Source organism: Chiloscyllium punctatum, chromosome 8, assembly GCF_047496795.1.
Source record: "Chiloscyllium punctatum isolate Juve2018m chromosome 8, sChiPun1.3, whole genome shotgun sequence".
Lineage (NCBI taxonomy): Eukaryota > Metazoa > Chordata > Chondrichthyes > Orectolobiformes > Hemiscylliidae > Chiloscyllium > Chiloscyllium punctatum.
This window is the reverse complement of record NC_092746.1, coordinates 17308155-17326831: the sequence shown is the minus strand read 5'-3', so window position 1 is coordinate 17326831 and position 18677 is coordinate 17308155. Positions and strand designations below refer to the sequence as shown.

General features: G+C 40.8%; 1 protein-coding gene across 1 annotated transcript in view; it reads right to left on the bottom strand.

Annotated features, from left to right (window-relative positions):
• LOC140480394 (reticulophagy regulator 1-like) overlaps positions 1–18677 on the bottom strand; it is an 82889-nt gene that overhangs the window by 26559 nt on the left and 37653 nt on the right. Inside the window, exons 4-5 of the mRNA XM_072575196.1 lie at positions 6946–7072; positions 4821–4905 (exon numbers count right to left, since the gene is read on the bottom strand). Coding sequence (XP_072431297.1) covers positions 4821–4905; positions 6946–7072 — 212 coding nt within the window. The remainder of the gene's footprint in view (positions 1–4820; positions 4906–6945; positions 7073–18677) is intronic.

The window sequence follows — 18677 nt, the reverse complement described above, 5'->3', positions numbered from 1 at the left end:
TTGGAGTTTTTTATAGGCCACCGCAGAGTTCCAGGGAGGTGGAAGAGAGGATTAGCAAAATTATTCTGGGTTGGAGTGAAAGGAACAGGGTGGTCATTATGGAGGACTTTAACTTCCCCAGCATTGACTGGAAAATGTTATAACTCTAGTATGTCAGATGGATCAGTTTTAGTCCAATGTGTACAGGAGGGTTTCCTGACACAGTATGTTGAAGGGCCGACAAGAGGGGAGGCCACACTGGATCTGGTGCTTGGTACTGAACCAGGCCAGGTGTTTAATCTAGTTGTAGGTGAGCACTTTGAAGAGAGTGACCATAATTTAGTTATGTTTAGTTTAGCGATGGAAAGGGATAGGTACAAGCCACAGGTCAAGAGTTATCGGTGGGGTAAGGGCAATTACAATGCGATTAGGCAAGAATTAGGATGCATAGAGTGGGATAGCGAAATGCAGACAATGGAAATGTGAAGCTGGTTTAAGGAATAGATATTGCATGTCCTTGATTGGTATGTTCCTGTCAGGCAGGGAGGAAGTGATAAGGTAAGGGAACTGTGGTTTACTACAGAAATTGCATCTCTTGTTAAGAAGAAGGAGGGTTATGTGTTGATGAGGCAAGATGGTTCAGATGAGGCGATGGAGAGTTACAGATCAGCTATGAAGCATTTAAAGAGAGAGTTAAGAAGAGCAAAGAGGGGACATGAGCAGTCTTTAGCAAATAGAATAAAGGAGAGCCCTAAAGCTTTCCCTCGGTTTGTGAGGAATAAAAGGATGATTAGGGTAGGAATAGGGCCAGTCAAAAACAGAAGTGGAAAGTTGAGTGTGGGCCCTGTGGAGATTGGAGAGGTGCTAAACGAACATTTCTCATCGGTTTTCACTCAGGAAAAGGAGATTATTGTAGAGGAGAAGAATGAGGTACAAGATATTAGACTAGAAAGGATAGAGGTTAGTTACGAACAGGTGTTATCAATTCTAGAAGGAGTGAAAGTAGACAAGACAGCTGGGCTGGATGGGATTTATCCGAGGATTCTCTGGGAAGCTAAGGAGGAGATAGCAGAGCCCTTGGCTTTGATATTTGAGTTGTCATTGTCTACAGGTTTAGTACCAGAGAACTGGAGGATTGGAAATGTTGTGCCGTCATTCAAGAAGGGCAGTAGAGATGACCCAGGTAATTATAGACCGGTGAGCCTTACTTCTATTGTTGTAGGAAAGGTTTTGGAAGGGATTATAAGAGATAAGATTTATAACAGTTTGATTTCAGATAGTCAACATGGTTTTGTCATGGGCAGGTCGTGTCTCACAAACCTCATTGAGTTTTTTGAGAAGGTGACCAAGCACGTAGATGAGGGTAGGGCAGTTGATGTGGTATACATGGATTTCACTAAAGCCTTTGATAAGGTTTCACATGGTAGGCTGTTCGAGAAAATGCAGAGGCATGGAATTGAGGGTGACTTAGCAGTTTGGATTAGAAACTGGCTTTCTGAAAGAAGGCAGCGAGTGGTCGATGATGGAAAATATTCAGCCTGGAGTCCGGTTACTAGTGGTGTGCCACAAGGATCTGTTTTGAGACCACTGCTGTTTGTCATTTTTATAAATTACTTAAGACGCAGACATGGGTGGATGGATTAGTAAGTTTGCAGATGACACTAAAGTCAGTGGAGTAGTGGACAGTTTGGAAGAATATTACAGGTTGCAGAGGAACTTGGATAAACTGCAGAATTGGGCTGAGAGGTGGCAAATGGAGTTCAATGCAGCTAAATGTGAGGTGATGCACTTTGGGAAGAATAACAGGAAGGCAGAGTACTGGATCAATGGAAAGATTCTTGGCAGTGTGAATGTGCAGAGGGATCTTGGAGTCCATGTACATAGATCCCTGAAAGTTGCCACCCAGGTGGATAGTGCTGTTAAGAAGGCATACGGTGTGTTAGGTTTCATTCATAGAGGGATTGAGTTCCAGAGCCGCAATATCAAGCTGCAACTATACAAAACGCTGGTGCAGCCACACTTGGAATATTGTGTACAGTTCTGGTCCCCATATTTCGGGAAGGACGTGGAAGCATTGGAAAAGATGCAGAGGAGATTTACCAGGATGTTGCTTGGTCTGGAGGAAAGGTCTTATGAGGAAAGGCTGAGAGAGTTGGGTCTGTTCTCATTGGAAAGAAGAAGGCTAAGAGGGGATTTGATAGAGACATACGAACGATCAGAGGATTAGATAAGGTAGACAGTGAAAGTCTTATTCCTAGGATGATGACGTCAGCTTGTATGAGAGGGCATAACTACAAATTGAGGGGTGATAGAGATAATACCATCATGTTCCATGATGGCCTCCCTTTGCATCTGCTGAAATCCTCTTTTGCTTCTTATCCAGTCCTAAGTATTCCTAACATGCCAGATTTTCTGGCTTGTTCCTCCTGTTTGAGGAAAGAAGCTGAATTGTGTTATGGTAGAGATGGAAGGAGGTGGTATTTGTGATGGAAAAGATGGGTCATAAGCTCATCCAGGAATACATTAATTTTCAATTTCCCATCCTGGATTTATAGAGTAATAGAGATGTACAGCATGGAAACAACCCTTTCAGTCCAACTCGTCCATGCCGACCAGACATCCCAACCCAACCTAGTCCCACCTGCCAGCACCCGGCCCATATCCCTCTAAAACCTTCATATTTATATACCCATCCAGATGTCTTTTAAATGGTGCAATTGTACTAGCCTCCACCACTTCCACTGGCAGCTCATTCCATACATGTGCGTGAAAAGGTTACTCCTTAGGTCTCTTTTATATCTTTCCCCTCTCACCCTAAACCTATACCCTCTAGTTCTGAACTCCCCCACCCCAGGGAAAAAGTCTTTGTCTATTTACCCTATACATGGCCCTCATGATTTTATAAACCTCTATAAGGTCACCCCTCAGCCTCCGACGCTCCAGGGAAAACAGCCCTAGCCTAATCAACCTCTGCCTATAGCTCAAATCCTCCAACCTTGGTAACATCCTTGAAAATCTTTTCTGAACCCTTTCAGGTTTCACAGCATCTTTCTGATAGGAAGGTGACAAGAATATTCCGAAAGTGGCCTAACCAATGTTTTGTACAGCCGCAATATGAACTCCCAACTCCTGTACTCAGTACTCTGACCAATAAAGGAAAACATACCAAACGCCTTCTTCACTATCCTATCTACCCATGACTCTACTTTCAAGTAGCTGTGAATCTGCACTCCAAGGTCCCTTTGTTCAGCAACACACCCTTCAACTCTTTTGAAGATGTTTCCCCTTCCCCTAGTACTAAAAGTTTCCAGCTTTCCACGTATTTAGTTCTGCACTCTTCTGCATTTTAATCACTTTTGCCCTGACTGCTGTGTCTTACTATGTCTAAACTCTGAAATTCCCACTACTTCTTTAAGGCATTCCTCAAATCCTTTTGAGAATCTCTTCTAATAATACCGTTTTTTGTTAACTTATTTAATGCTATAATCCTATCAAGAGCTTTGGGATGCTTTACTAATTTACAAATCACACTTCACCAGATTATAGTCCAACAGGTTCAGTTGGAAGCACTAACTTTCGAAGCGCCGCTCCTTCATCAGGTGGTTGGAAGCTAGTGCTTCCAATTAAACCTGTTAGACCATAACCTGGTGTTGTGTGATTTTTGACTTTGTACACCCCAGTCCAACTCCGGCATCTCCAAATCATGATTACTAATTTACATATGCTTTATAAATATAAGTTGTTGTTGATTGTTATACAAAGTGGAAAACATTTCACAATTGTAGAAGATGGGTTGAATCACATGGTGGTAAAGGAATCTTAATGCTGAAATAATAGTTCTAAAATTATGCTGATTTGAGCAGCAAAAATTATGCTAAAACATCCAACTAACAGATTTGAATCTTGCACAAACTAACAAAGTGATCTGTGTTTTCTGATATTAGATAATTGTCAGAACCTTATTGAGACAGGTTTAGACAGTGGTTTCTTAGCTGTTAAAGCTTAGAACAACTCAGGCTTGGTTTTGTTCAATTACCAGGATTTTTAACATGACAGGAAACATCAGACCACCATTATGATAAGGAGCCTGTAATTAAGGCACATAATTTCACAAACAATTTAAAGAGTTGCACTGCACTTTCTGACCCTGTTCCTGATCTTCACGCTCACTGACTAGAAATGACCGTTTTTGAAAAAAAAAGCAGAAGGAAGTCAATATAAACAAATGCTACAGCAAACTTTGTTTTAACCGGCACCCTGTCAACCAGCACTTTTCATGAACTGGCAAAAAATTATATACCTCAAATACTGCAATCTCCGAATAATTTATGCTCTAAGGAAAAAAATCATAGTTATGTGTAATTCTGCGAATTACATTTCTATTATCTCCTCTGTGATTTTACATTGATTTTAGGGGGTCTGTGAATGTGTTACATGGAGTTTTTGAGGGATATTGATGTCTTAAAGGTCAGTGTTTACTGCAGTTATGCATAACTCTTGATTACCCAGAATACTTGATCAGCCCTGGTCCCATAGGTATCTGTTAATGAAAAACGTTTGCTATGTTTAATTAAAAACAAAGTGGTTGAAAGCTAGTTTATAACAGCAAGCTATGAGAAAATTTAAAAAATTCTGCAGATTATATGGGTTCCTGTAACATGGCACAAACATGGGGTTAGAAAGAACAGGTTAAAACCCATGTCTATCTTGAAGCAATATACAATTACTACTCACATGGGATTTGGTGCAGTCATTTATGTTTTAACCTACTGTGAAGATGAACAGCAAAAGAAGTTACAGTTATCAAAACTGGTCTCAAGACTGCAGGGGGGTGTACTTACGCACAAAGTATGACACCAGTGCCCCAGGAATGTAGCGCCCAATAACTGCACAAAATGTACAGAGACTGCAAACAAGGAGACAAAACTGGGAGTGGAGGGGGTGGGAGGAAAATAAGAAAAGTCATCAAACTGTTTTGTGAAGCAAACTGCAAGAGAAAAAGATATTTGAATAAACATGAATAATTGAGCATTACACTGTTCATGTATTTAATTACACTTCATCTATAGAACCTGGGATTGAATCAAAGCAATTTCAATACAGCTTTCAGGTGGATAGCAGGTGACTGATAAAAATAATTTTGAAATTCAACCATTATTTGCCAACTTCATTCACAGCAAAAAAAAGCTTGTGAATGTGCGTTCATGCACTTACGTGTATGTATCAAACTCTATCAATGTATATAGATAATCAGCCAAACATTCTTGTTTATTTTCTAGTGTTTTTTTAAAATGTGCATAGAAAAATTGCTTTTAATTACTTAATTGTTAGCTATGCAAGTAAATATATGCTGTTAAAATACTGAGGGTAGTTGGTTAGCTTCCCGAGCTGCTGGGTTAGTGTGCACACATTTCATTACCCTGTTGGATAACGTCATCAGTACGACTTCCGTGAAGTGCTGTTGTTCTGTCCCACTTGGTTTTTATGTGAGTGGCTAGTTTTCTCTTTCTATACTTGATGTAGCGCTTGTTGTATTGTTGCAAGGGATTTTGTAGGATAAATGTGATATACATGTTGTGGGTATGGGGTCCTTTGTCCTGGTAAGTGTGGCTGTTGGTTGGTATGCTACCGTAATACCTAGTGGTCGTAACAACCTTGTGGTTAATTCTGATATGTTCTTCACAGAAGGTAAGGTGATCAGTGAGTTGGTAGTTACGTCTTCCTGGCATGTCGTCTTGGCCACAAATTAGCTTGGCAAGCTAACCAACTACCTCATCCACAAACCGAGCTACAGATTTTCGCAAAAAAGTTAAAATACTATGCAGCTGGAAAACAAAATCTAATCTTGTTAGATTATTGCTTTGCATCTTCTCTAGAATCCTGAGCTTTCCGATGGTTATTTATAGTAGCCAATGTTACACTGCAACTGTCTAACCTTTGGTTTTTACGTGAGAGTGAAAGTGGGGGTGGGAGTGGGGTGAAACTTCAGGCCTGGTCAAAGCTTTATTATATTTCACGCCAGAGCCTTATTTGCTTCAATTGAAAATGGAATCATTGTCAATCAGGTGTCTAACAAAATCATAAAAAAGGAGAGTAAAATAGTGTGTTTGCCTGCATCAAGTAATGTAGATAAACTTACTAGAAAACGTTTTTTGATGATTTTTTTTTAACAGGGACTCCTTTCTCCCCACCAGATTTTAATCAACCAGGGCACCTCAGACCTGATGATGATGACCAATATTCCCCCATCATTTCTTTTCAGTGACTAAACCAATAAGGTCTGCATACAGAAGTCAATGCGTCAACATATCACCTTTGTGGTACCTATGAGCAGTTGTGCAGACACGTAGCTTAGATGATTACAGCTCCGTTAATGATGTGGAACTGGTTGATAAGTCAACGCACTGCTTATCATATCAATCTTGCTTTGTGTGGTTGGCTGAACTGTCAACCCTCACACCCAGTCCCATCTGTCACTCCTCAGAAGGGGAACTCCTTCATCAAAGCAGCAATTTTTTAAAAAATGACCTTTGACACAAACAAAAGAAGCAAACAGCAATTCTTTTACATTATCATCCATATTCAAAGCACAAAACAAGTCTGTTACTTGCCCCACCTTGCTCATGATGATGATTAATAAAGTTCAACCAGAATAAGCAACCATCTTTTATTCCCCAGTCTGCTGCTGTGGGCAATTTTCCCCACTGATGCTGGCAGGCACATCATTTTAATCTGTTTTGTTAGGCATCTGACTAGCAACATTTCAATTTTCAACTGTTCCCCACCACTTTATCCAATTTTAAAAAAAATATTTTAGGTTATCTCATACTGATTGTTATTTCATACCTTCTAAACTTTGTAACTGGTAAATCAGAATGATCATTTGCCATTCCATTTTGGATTTTTTTTTGGCAAAGCACTGTCTCTATTATGAGCTTTGCACATTGCAGAGTTGTATTTTCTTACCTTCCCAGGGTTTTGCTTTTTGAAATGGGACATCTCTTCAAAAAACATAGTACAACTCATCAATGACTCTGTGATGCACTGGCTGAGTTTTGGAGCGTTTTCCTGTTTCATTTCAGTCACTTTACAGCTAAATAAAACAGAAGTTCAACGTTACTTTAAAACATTGAAAGGCAGAAGTGGATAATTTTTTCTTAAGCAGGGAGTAAAAGATTCTCAGGGATAGATGGGAATGTGGACTTGAAGTTACACCATCAGGTCAGTCATGATCGTATTCAATGGCACAGCAGGCTCAAGGGATGAAAGAACAGGGATCCCAGCACTGATCCCTGTGGAACACCACTGGTCATAGATTGCCAGTGAGAAAAACACTATTCCACACTACCCTGTCTTCTGTGACTAAGCAGGTTCTGTATCCACCTTTCTTATCAGCCTGCCTGGAGGGTCCTTGTCAAAGGCCTTGCTGAAGTCATGTACATAACATCCACTGATCTGACCTCATTAATTATCTTAATCACTTTCTCAAAAAACGCAATTAACTTTGTGAGATACGATCTCCCCTGCACAAAGCCATGCTGCCATTGACTCGTAAGTTCATATTTTTTCAAATTAGAGTCAATTCTATCCATAACAATCTTCTTCAATAATTTCCCTACCACTGACACAGACTATCCCTGCAGCCCTTCTAAAATAAAAGAACATTACTCGCTATTCTCCAGTCCTCTGGGATTTCTCCTGTGACTGAAGACGATACAAAGACTTCATTAAATCCCAAGAAATTTCTTCCCTCAATATTCTTGGATAGATCTCATCAGGTCCTGTCTACCTTAATGCTTCCTAAAACACCTAACACTACCTACTTTTTTTATATTGTCCTACCCTAGAATATCAACACACCAATCTCTAGACTCCCCATACACCATGTTCTTCTCCTTTCTGAATACTGACGCAAACTATTTGTTAAGGACCATTTCATCTGGCTCCATGTGTAAATTCCCTCCTTCATTCCTGAGTGGACATACCCTTTCACTAGCTACCCAATTATGCCTAAGACACCTTAGAATATTCCCTATTCCTGTTTGCCCAGGACATGTAATGGTTCCTCGTGCCTTGTTTGATCTTTTTCCTGCTTTATATTCTTTGGAGGCACGATCTGTCAAAAGTTTCCTAAACCTTATATAAACCTCCACTTTCTTTTTGACTAAGCTCACAATTGCCCATCCCTGCTGGCCCACAGTGCGGTTTAGAGTTAACCATACTGCGGTGGGTCTGCAGTCACATGTAGGCTGGATCAGGTGAGGATGGCAGTTTCTCTCCCTAAAGGACATCAGTGAACCAGATGGGATTTTCCTGATAATTGACAATGGATTCACAGTCATCATTAAATTTCATTCCAGATGTTTATTTAATCCAAACGATTCCGGGTAATCCAAGATGGAGGGAAAATTGTGGCTATAAGAGCTGTTCCTTTTTTTGAGGTATTTTAGGTGTTGGAGGTGATTTCCACAAACTCCAGGAGCTGTAATTACAGTTTTATATAGGCAACTGCATTGTTTTGGATCTTTGGGGAAAGAAACATCAAACAAAGGCACTTTAAAAAGGAGGAGGAGAGAAAAAGACAGGAACCACATGGTCAGAGAATCAAATGAGAAAGAAACCTCCACTGTTGTCTGACACAGTAGTGAATCTGCACAGCTACTGCCTTTGCTGTATCTCTGGACTTCGGAGTGCACCTAAAAAAAATTAACAGTGAAATTCACAGCTGACCTTGGAGGAACCTTTGTGGGAGAGCTCACATTAGGGTAGCAATTAGGTGCTATAACTATCATCTTACTCTTCTTTTCTTTGTAAATCTACAATTGTAAGTAGAGGGGGTCCTTTTGAGATTATATGTTTTGACGTCTGTCTCTTGATTAAATTTTAAAAATATAAAACACAGATACTAAGTTAACCTGAAGCAATACTTTTTTAGAGCAGTAAGACTGTACTATTTTCTGGCCCTGTCGATAAAGATGCAAAAATGACCTTTAGTAAATTGATGTACCCTTCCTGTCAGATGTGGCAGATTAGATTAGATTAGATTCCCTACAGTGTGGAAACAGGTCCTTCAGCCCAACATGTCAACACTGACCCTCCGAAAAGTAACCCACCCAAACCCATTTCCCTCTGACTAATACACCTAACACTGTGGGCAATTTAGCATGGCCAATTCACCTGACCTTAGGTAAAGTTTCCATGTTACTAATGATTATGTCCACAGCAAGTGTCTTTGGTTGCAAATCCCATCAGACCGCATGGATCAGTTGGAGTGACAGTTGGAGACAAAGAGAGAATTTACAGGACTGGGAGTGTAATGGAAGTTGTAGAAAGGGAGAAAAACTGCAGATACAATCAGGTAGATGGGTTACCTCCACGAAAGGTACAAGAGGGAGGCAGGTAGTTCAGGAGTCTCCTGTGGCTTTCCCTATCTTTAAAAAAGTATGGTGTTTTGGAAAATGTAGGGGATGATGGACTTTCAAAGAAATGGAGCGCAAACAACCAAATTTCTGATATCGAGACTGGAGGGGTATGTCAGGTTCCAAGCAATTGATTGTGATTGGGAACTCTCAAGTCAGAGGCACTGACAGACATTTCTGCGGCCGACAGCGAGAAATCCATGTGTTGCCACGCTGATGCCAGGATCAAGGAAATATTCTCGGGGAGAGAGAGAGAGGGAGAGAGAGAGAGAGAGAGAGAGGGAGAGAGAGAGGGAGAGAGAGAGAGAGAGAGAGAGAGAGAGAAGTTGTTGTACACACTCGAACTAATGACATAGGAAGGGTAAAGAATAACATTCTGAAGGGAGAATATAGGAAGTTAAGCAGGAATTTAAAAAGTAATATCTGGATTATCCTGGTGCTATCAGGTGATGGAATAGGTAGGAATAGTGAATGTGTGGCTAAGGAGCTGGTGCTGGGGTAGAAGTGACCTAAGTAAGAAGGATGGATTGCACCTGAATTGGAAGGGGACTAATATACTGGCAGGGAGATTTGTTAGAGCTGCTTGGGAAGATTTAAACTAGTAAGGTGTGGAGTGGGACCCAGGGAGATAGTAAGGAAACAGATCAGTCCAAGATAGGTACAGTTGGGAAAGGAAGCAAGTCAAACATTCAGGGCAGGCAAGAACAAAGCATAGAACAAGTCAGGACTGATAAATTAAACTGCATTTATTTCAACGCAAGAGGATTAAGAGGGAAGGCAGATGAACTGAAGGCAATGGTCGAGAGCATGGGACTGGGATATCATAGCAATTAGAGCTGTGGCTCAGGGATGTTCAGGAGTGGCAGCTTAATGTTCCAGGATACAAATGCTATAGAAAGAATAGAAAGGGGTAAGAGAGAAGTGGGAATGGTACTTTTGATAAGGGATAACATTATGACTGTACTTAGGGAGGATATTCCTGGGAATTTACCCAGCGAAGTTAGTTGGGTAGAACTGAGAAATAATAAAGGGATGATTACCTTATTGGGGTTTTACTTTAGGTCCCACTTTAGTCAGCAGAAAATCAAGAAACAAATTTGTAAGGAGATCTCAGTTATCTGTAAGAGTAATAGGGTGGTTATGGTAAGGGATTTTAACTTTCCAAACGTTAGACTGGAACTGGCATCATGTTAAGGATTTAGATGAAGAAGAATTTGTTACATGTGCACAAGAAAAGTTTCTGATTCAGTATGCGGACGTACCTACTCGAGTAGGTGCAAAACCTGACCTCCTCTCGGGAAATAAGACAGGGCAAGTTCGAATTGTTTTAGAATCCCTACAGTGGGGAAACAGGTCCTTCAGCCCAACAAGTCCACACTAACCCTCTGAAGAGTTTCCCACCCAAACCTATTCCCCAACCCTATTGCTCTACATTTAAACCTGATTAACACCCCTAATCTACACATCCCTGAACACTATGGGCAATTTAGCATGGCCAATTCACCTAACCTACACATCTTTAGATTGTGGGAGGAAACCAGAGCACCCAGGGGAAATGCATACAGACACAGAGAGAATATGCAAACTTCACACAGTCACCAGAGGCTGGAATCAAACCCAGGTCCCTGGTACTGTGAGGCAGCAGTACTAACCACTGAGCCATCATGCCACCCACTGAGTGACTGAGGGTGACAGTGGGGAGCACTCTGGGGCCAGCAACTATAATTTTATAAGTTTTAAAACAGTAATGGAAAAGGATAGACCGGATCTAAAAGTTGAACTCCTAAATTGGAGGAAGGCCAATTGTGACAGTATTAGGCAAGAACTTTCAAAAGTTGATTGACAGTGGGTGGGTGGGACTGGTGGATGTATGCAGGCAAAAGGACGGCTGGAAAATGGGAAACCGTCAAAAACTGGATAACCAGAGTCCAAAGACAGTATTTTCCTGTTAAGGTGAAAGGAAAGGCTGGTAGGTATAGGGAATGCTGGATGACTAGAGAACTTGAGGTTTGGACAAAAAGAAAAAAGCATATGTAACGTATAGACAGTAGAGATTGAGTGAATTCTTAGAGCAGTATAAAGTCCATTAATACGGAAATCAGGAGGGCGAAAAGAGGACATGAGATAGCTTTGGCAAACAGGATTAAGGAGAATTCAGAGGTATTTTATAAATGCATTAGGAACAAAAGGGTGACTAGGGAGAAAATAAGGCCCCTCAAAGATTAGCAAGGCAGCCTTTGTGTGGAGCCACAGGAGATGGAGGGAGATATTAAACAAGTAATTTGCATCACTGTTTACTGTGGAAAAGGATATGGAAGATACAGAATGTAGGAAAATAGATGGTGACATCTTGAAAAATGTCCATATTACAAAGTTGGTGGTGCTGGATGTCTTGAAACGCATACAAGTGGATAAATCCCCAGGACCTGATCAGGTGTACCCTAGAACTCTTGCGAAGCAAGGGAGTGATTGCTGGTCCTCTTGCTAAGATATTTGGATCATTGATTGTCACATATGAGGTGCCAGTAGGCAGGAGGTTGGCTAACGTAGGTACCACTATTTAAGAAAGGTGGTAAGGAAAAAGCAAGGGAATTATAGACTGCTGAGCCTGACATCAGTGGGTGGGCAAGGTGTTGGAGGGAATCCTGAGAGGGAAAGAACTTACATCTATTTGGAAAGGCAAGGACTGATTAGGGATAGTCATGATGGATTTGTGCATCTGAAATCATGTCTCATGAACTTGATTGAGTTTTCTGAAGTAACAAAGAGGATTAATGACAGCAGAGCGATAGCCTTGATCTCCACGGACTATATTAAGGCATTCAACAAGGCTCCTCATGATAGACTGGTTAGCAAGATTAAATCACATGGAATACAAACCGAATTTGTCATTTGGATACAGAACTAGCTCAAAGGTAGAAGACAGAGGGTGGTGGTGGATGGTTGCCTTTCAGGCTGGAGGCCTGTGACCAGTGCTGTGCCACAAGGATCAGTGCTAAGTTCACTGCTTTGCGTCATTTATATAAATGATTTGGATGTGAACATAGTAGGTATAGTTAGTAAACTTACAGATAACACAAAATTAGAGGTGTAGTGGACAGTGAAGGAGGTTACCTCAGAGTACAATAGGATGGGCCAATGGGCTGAGAAGTGGCAGATGGAGTTTAATTTTGATAAACATGAGGTGCTGTGATATGGAAAGGCAAATCAGGGTAGGACTTATCCACTTAACAGTAAGGTTCTGGGGAGAATTTGGCTGAAAAAAATAAGAGACCTTGGAATACAGGTTCCATAGTTCCTAGAAAATGGATTCACAGATGGATAAGATAGTGAGGAAGGCATGTGGTATACTTTTCTTTAATGGTCAAAGAATTATATGTATGAGTTGGGAGGTTATGTTGCGGCTGTACAAGACATTTGTTGGGCCACGTTTGGAATATTGGTGCAACTCTGGTCTCTTATATGAGGGATGTTGTGAAACTTGAAAGGGCTCAGAAAAGATTTACAAGGATATTTGTCAGTGTTAGAGGATTTGAGCTATAGGAATAGGTTGAATAGGCTGGGGCTGTTTTCCCTGGAGCATCGGCGACTGAAGGGTGACTTTAGTGGTTTATAAAATCATGAAGAACACGAATAGGATAAATAGCTTTTAGCTGGGATAGGGGAGGTCAGAAGTAGAAGGCATAGGTTTAGGGTGAGAGGGAAAAGATATAAAAGGGACCTAAGGAACAACTTTTTCATGCAGAGGATGGCGCATGTATGGAACGAGCTACCAGAGGAGGTGGTGGAGACTGGTATAATTACAGCATTGAAATGGCATTTATGGGTTGGATATATGAATAGGAAGAGTGATACGAGCCCAGTGCTGGCAAATGGAACTAGATTAATTTAGGATATCTGGTCGACGTTGACGAATGACAGAGAGGTCAGTTTCCGTAGTGTACATCTCTATGACTTTATGACTGTATCTCAGGTTCCCAAACCTTTCCATTCTCATCCTTCATTTTCACAGGAATAATGCTGATCCTGAATTAGCCTAAGATTCCCATATGCCCAAGGTGGATTTACCTTTAAAACATTCCTCAATTAGTTCCTTTCTAACACTCTCATAGTTTGTCTTGCCGCACTTTAATATTGTCACCTAAAGACTGCTCTTATCCTTATCCATATTAACTTAAAACTCTGAATTATGGTCACTGTTTTTGAAATACTCCCAAACTTAAACCAGCTTGGCTCCTTCTTGCATAGGCTGCGATAAGTAATACATTGATTAGCAGTGCTGCTTTAGTGCCAGGGACCCTGATTAGATTTCAGTCTTGGGTGACTGACTGGGTGGAAATTGCACATTCGCTCCTTGTCTGCCATGTGCTCCCATTTCTTCCCACAGTCCTAAAACGTGCAAGTTAGGTGGATTGCCTGTACTGTCCACGAATGTGCAGTCTAGGTGGATCAGGCATGTGTTAATTACAGGGTTATAGGGATAGGGTGGAAAGTTAGGTTTGGATGGAAGGCTCTTTGGATGTTTAGTGTGAACTTGATGGGCCAAGTGGCCTCTTTTTGCACTATAAGGCCTCTATGATTCGAATTCTAGATCTAGTACTACCCTTTTCCTCACACTATTTACATATTACTTCAAGAAACCCTCCTTAAAGCACCTAACAAATTCCCCACAAGCCAAGCCACTGGGATGAGGGGTGTCTTGGTCACTATAAAGGAAGTTAAAAATCACCCACCATAACAACACTTTTTTTTTCCAGAATCTGTCCATACATCTGTTTCTCTATTGCCTATTGGGAAACCTGTAGTACAACCTGAAAGTAATTGTATCCTTCCTATTCCTATGGAATTCCCCTCTTGGCCTTCCGTTTGGAGCTGCTGTAGGTGGTATTTTATAAATGTAGCTTCTGGGAATCTGTGGCCTAAACTGCCATTTACAGAAAATCACTGCTGTAATGGGAACAACTCCAACTCAGTTGTTGATTAACTGGGTTCTTGGGGGTTGCAGACATTGCAGTTTTAATCAGCTAGGGGCAAGGATTCTTTCTTCCAGGAGGCAGTTTTACACTATGAAGAATGCAGAGTTGGCCAGTTATCATGTCCTGCAGATTGTGATCGAGTCAGGCTGCTTTGAGGGCTGAGCAGCTAATGATAGGGGAGCCTCAAGCCTTAAATTTGATTAATAGGCAATGAGGTGCCTGTTAGCTGTGCAGATAAACGTAGGGAGTAAATAGGAAGATGTTAGTGATCAGGAACAGTACAGTCTGGGGGATAGGTAGAAAACAGTATAGTCCAATGTTCGCTTCCCATGTTTGCATGGGTTCCTCTAGGTGCTTCAGTTTCATGCTGCAGTCCAAAGCTGGGCAAGGTACATGGACTGGTCATGCTAAGTTGGCTTCATGACTGGGAAATCCAAGAGTTGTGTGGCATGCCCAGTGCTGAGGTTAAAGAATCTCTTCACGGATGGAGATGAATTGGGAATGAGAATTAAGCATTCAGCTGTTGTAGACCACATATGCAGCAAAGCCATAGAACTAGAAATGATCTGCTGGTCAGAGGTTAGGGTCTGACTTTATTCACTTATTCAGCGTTCTGTGTATGATCAGTGTTACCTGGGCTGTATGCCAACTGAGATAGTTTCAAGCAGGGTTGGGAAGTTAAACATATGATTCCAAAATGATTGTGGGAAGAAAAGATTTCTACTTATAGTAACACTAGTACTCAACAAAGGGAATTATTCTGTTGAGACAGATTCCACTTTTAAGAGAATTATTTTATGCATTGGAAGTCTCCCTGCAAAAAAAAATGGCTCTATGCACATCTGTTGCACATTTTCAATGTCCCTGAAAAGTTTTCTAGAGCTTTAAAATAACGTGGGCAGGGAGGGAGACAGATCAAGCAAAGGGAGGTAGAAGATACAAAGTTGAGGCAACACAAGAGTAGGGCACTGTGGCTAGAACAGAACAGAGTCTCAGAGGATTTAATAGTAATTGTGGATCAGTAAGGCTTACGCAAGGAACTGCAGTTTAAAAAGAAAGATTGTTTATCTATGGACAAAGCATCCACAATTAGCTAACTGAACAAGTGGTAAAAGCAAACAACAGCAAAGAACAAAGAATTCAGGACAGGAAAAGGCCCTTCAACCCTCTAAGCCTGTGCTAATCATCATACCCTAACTAAAAAACAAACTTTCTACCCTTATTCAGTCTGTATCCCCTATTCCCTCCCTAACCATCCAGATGTCTCTTAAATGTCACCAACATGCCTGCTTCCACCACCTATTCCAGCAGTGCATTGCAGGCTCCTATCATTCTCTGTGAAAAATGGCCCTCACACATCTCCTTTAAACCTTTGTGTCACACTGAACCAGTGCCTCCTTGAAATTGAAACTTCAACCCTGGAAAAAGCCGCTGACTATCCATCCTATCTATGTCTCAATTTTTAGACCTCTATCAGGTCTCCTCTCAGCCATTGTCTTTTTACCTTTTCCTCATAACAATCCCCTCTAGACCAGGCAACATCCTGGTGAACCTTCTCTGCACTCTTTCCAAAGTTACCCTGTCTTTCTTTGGTAGTGTGGCGACCAAAATTGCCCACAATACTCTAAAATGTGGCCCGACAAGGGTTTTATATAGCTATATGTACTCCATGCCCAAGCCAGTAAAGGCATGCATGCCATATGCTTTCTTAATCACATTGGCCAACTGTGCTGCCTTGGGCTAAGAGAGTTAAGGCAGGTGGTGATTTATACAGTTAGTCAGTAATTTATACACAGTCAGATCCCAAAATACAGGCATAGGTAGGGAGAGATTGTTCTAACAGAGAGGATTGAAGGAAGCAATTGACCAACAAACAATTAAACTAGTTCAATTTAGGAAACATGGTCGGCCTGGATGAGTTGGGCTGAATGCTGTTTCTGTGCGGTGACCATGAATTCCACAATATCAGCCAGAGGGAAGAACAAAAAGAAAGCACGAAGACACGAGCAACATTTTAAAACCACCCTATCCCTGCTCCTCCATATAGGTCACATTTGGGATCAGTGCAAAGGTTCTCTTTAAGCTGGGTTTTTCAAGAAAGCGGAAAAGAGAGAAAACTAAGACTTGCAGATAAAACTAAGACTTGCAGATGACTGTCAGACAAACGTCTGACAGTCAGAATGTGACTAGGGAATCTATTAAAGACATCTAACACCACACTTAGAAATATCTTGGCGTTGTCAAAGTAGTTTCACATAAGAATTTCTGTCCATTTTTTAAAAACGATACAACTAGTAGGGAAGACAAAGAAGAACCAAGTAGGTATATTTCAAAAAGCATTCAGCAAGAGGTCATATAGAACAGGCGAGACATGGGTTCATGGAGTTGCAAATAAATTTAATAGTATGCATACAGGAATGGTTATTGAAAGAAAGTGCAGACAAAAATAAATAGGACATTTTCAAATTGACAGTGGTTAGCACTGCTGCTTCAGTTCTCAGAACCCAGGTTCAATTCCAGCCTTTGATAACTGTCTGTGGAGTTTCCATCCTCTTCCCATGGAGTCCTTGAAGTGCTCCAGTTTCTTCCTGCAGTCCAAAGATGGGCAAGTTACATGGACTGATCATGCTAAGTTGGCTTCTCGTGTGATAGGGATGTCGAGGCTGGATGGATTAGCCATTGTGAATGTGGGGTTGGGGGTGGGATCCTTTTCAGAAGGCTGATGCAAACTTGATGGGCTGAACAGCCTCTTTTTTGCACTGTAGGGATTTTGTAAGTTATATTAATGACTTAGACAATTATGTATCCACATTTCTTGACAGTACAAAGACAGGTGTAAATCTAAGCTGTAAGAAGGACCAAGAGGTACAGCAAAGCATGTAAATAAAACAGATTAAATGAGTTGGCAACAAGATGGCAGATGGGATAATAAAGAGAAAGTATTTCATTCACTTCCAAAAAATATGAAACCTGTAAATTTTGAACTTCAGAGGGACTTAGAACACAGCAATTACTCATTAGAAAAGGAAAATGTCATGTTAATTCTTAGTGTGACGTGATTGAAGTTCAAAAATAATACAGATTCTGAAAGGGTTTAACAATGCACCAGTAAGGTTGTTTCCAATGATTGGACAATCAAACATGGTGGCACAGATAAGGGGGCGATCATTTAGGATTGAAATTAGGCCACAATTCATGCAAAATTGTTGTGCAGCTTTGAAAATTCCTGCCCCATAGATTTGAGTGTCATTGTTGAATGTATTTAAGGTGGAGAAAGACAGATTTTTTTTCCCAGGAAATCAAAAAATGAGGAACAGGCAAATATCAACCCAGCTCGAGATATTAACAGGAAAAGACAGGGTAGATAAATTATTTCCACTGGCTATGAATTCTAGAACTAGGAGGTGAACTAGTATGAGAATTAGGGTCAGACAATTCAGGAGAGATGTTAGGAAGCACTTCTACACACAAAGGATGGTTGATAGTTGCAACTTTATTCCACAAACAGCTCAGTTATTAATTTTAAAATCACAGATAATTACATTTTTAAGAAGCATAAGTTCGAAGGGATACAGGCCAAAGACAGGTGGAGTTAGGCCACAGATTAGCCATGATCTTTGAATGGCAGAACAAACTTAAGAGACTGAAGGGCCAACTTCTGTACCTATGTTCCCATGTAAATGGCAGAGCAGGCTTAACAGACTGAATTTTCTACTCCTGCTCCTAGGTCTTATATTAGACAAGGACACAACCTGCCTCACTGACTGTGAAATGTTTAACATACTGTGCAATGAAATCCAGTTCACCAGCTGTTCTAAAGTTTTTCCAATGTAGATTAATTGCTAAGATGACAGACATTCCCAATTTCACCAGGAAACAATCATGATAACCAGGAAGTGTACATTCAAGTCACTGAAATAACTTTTTTTCCCTTCCTCTTTTAGATTTCATGCAACTTCAAAAAAAACAATTTAAGGCATGTGAGCATGTATGATTAGCTGAAAATTGTACATTAAATGTTCAGAAAAAAGATTCAAATTGGTATGCATTATTTTTCAATGCATTATGGGTGCACAGCTTACCAATTTAGCAATGGGGACGGCCTATGCCTTCCTCTAAATTCATTGTTTTTTGTTTTGAGAGGGGCAGCCCAGATGAAAGCAGGTAGCAATCGCCTTAGTTAATTAGGAATCTAACTCCTGAAGAAACCCACAGAATTTAATTGTTGAAGACTGTTCAATTTAAGATTCTCTAGTAACTCCTACTACATCTTAATGGAAGAGAGAAAGGTTACAATACAGTG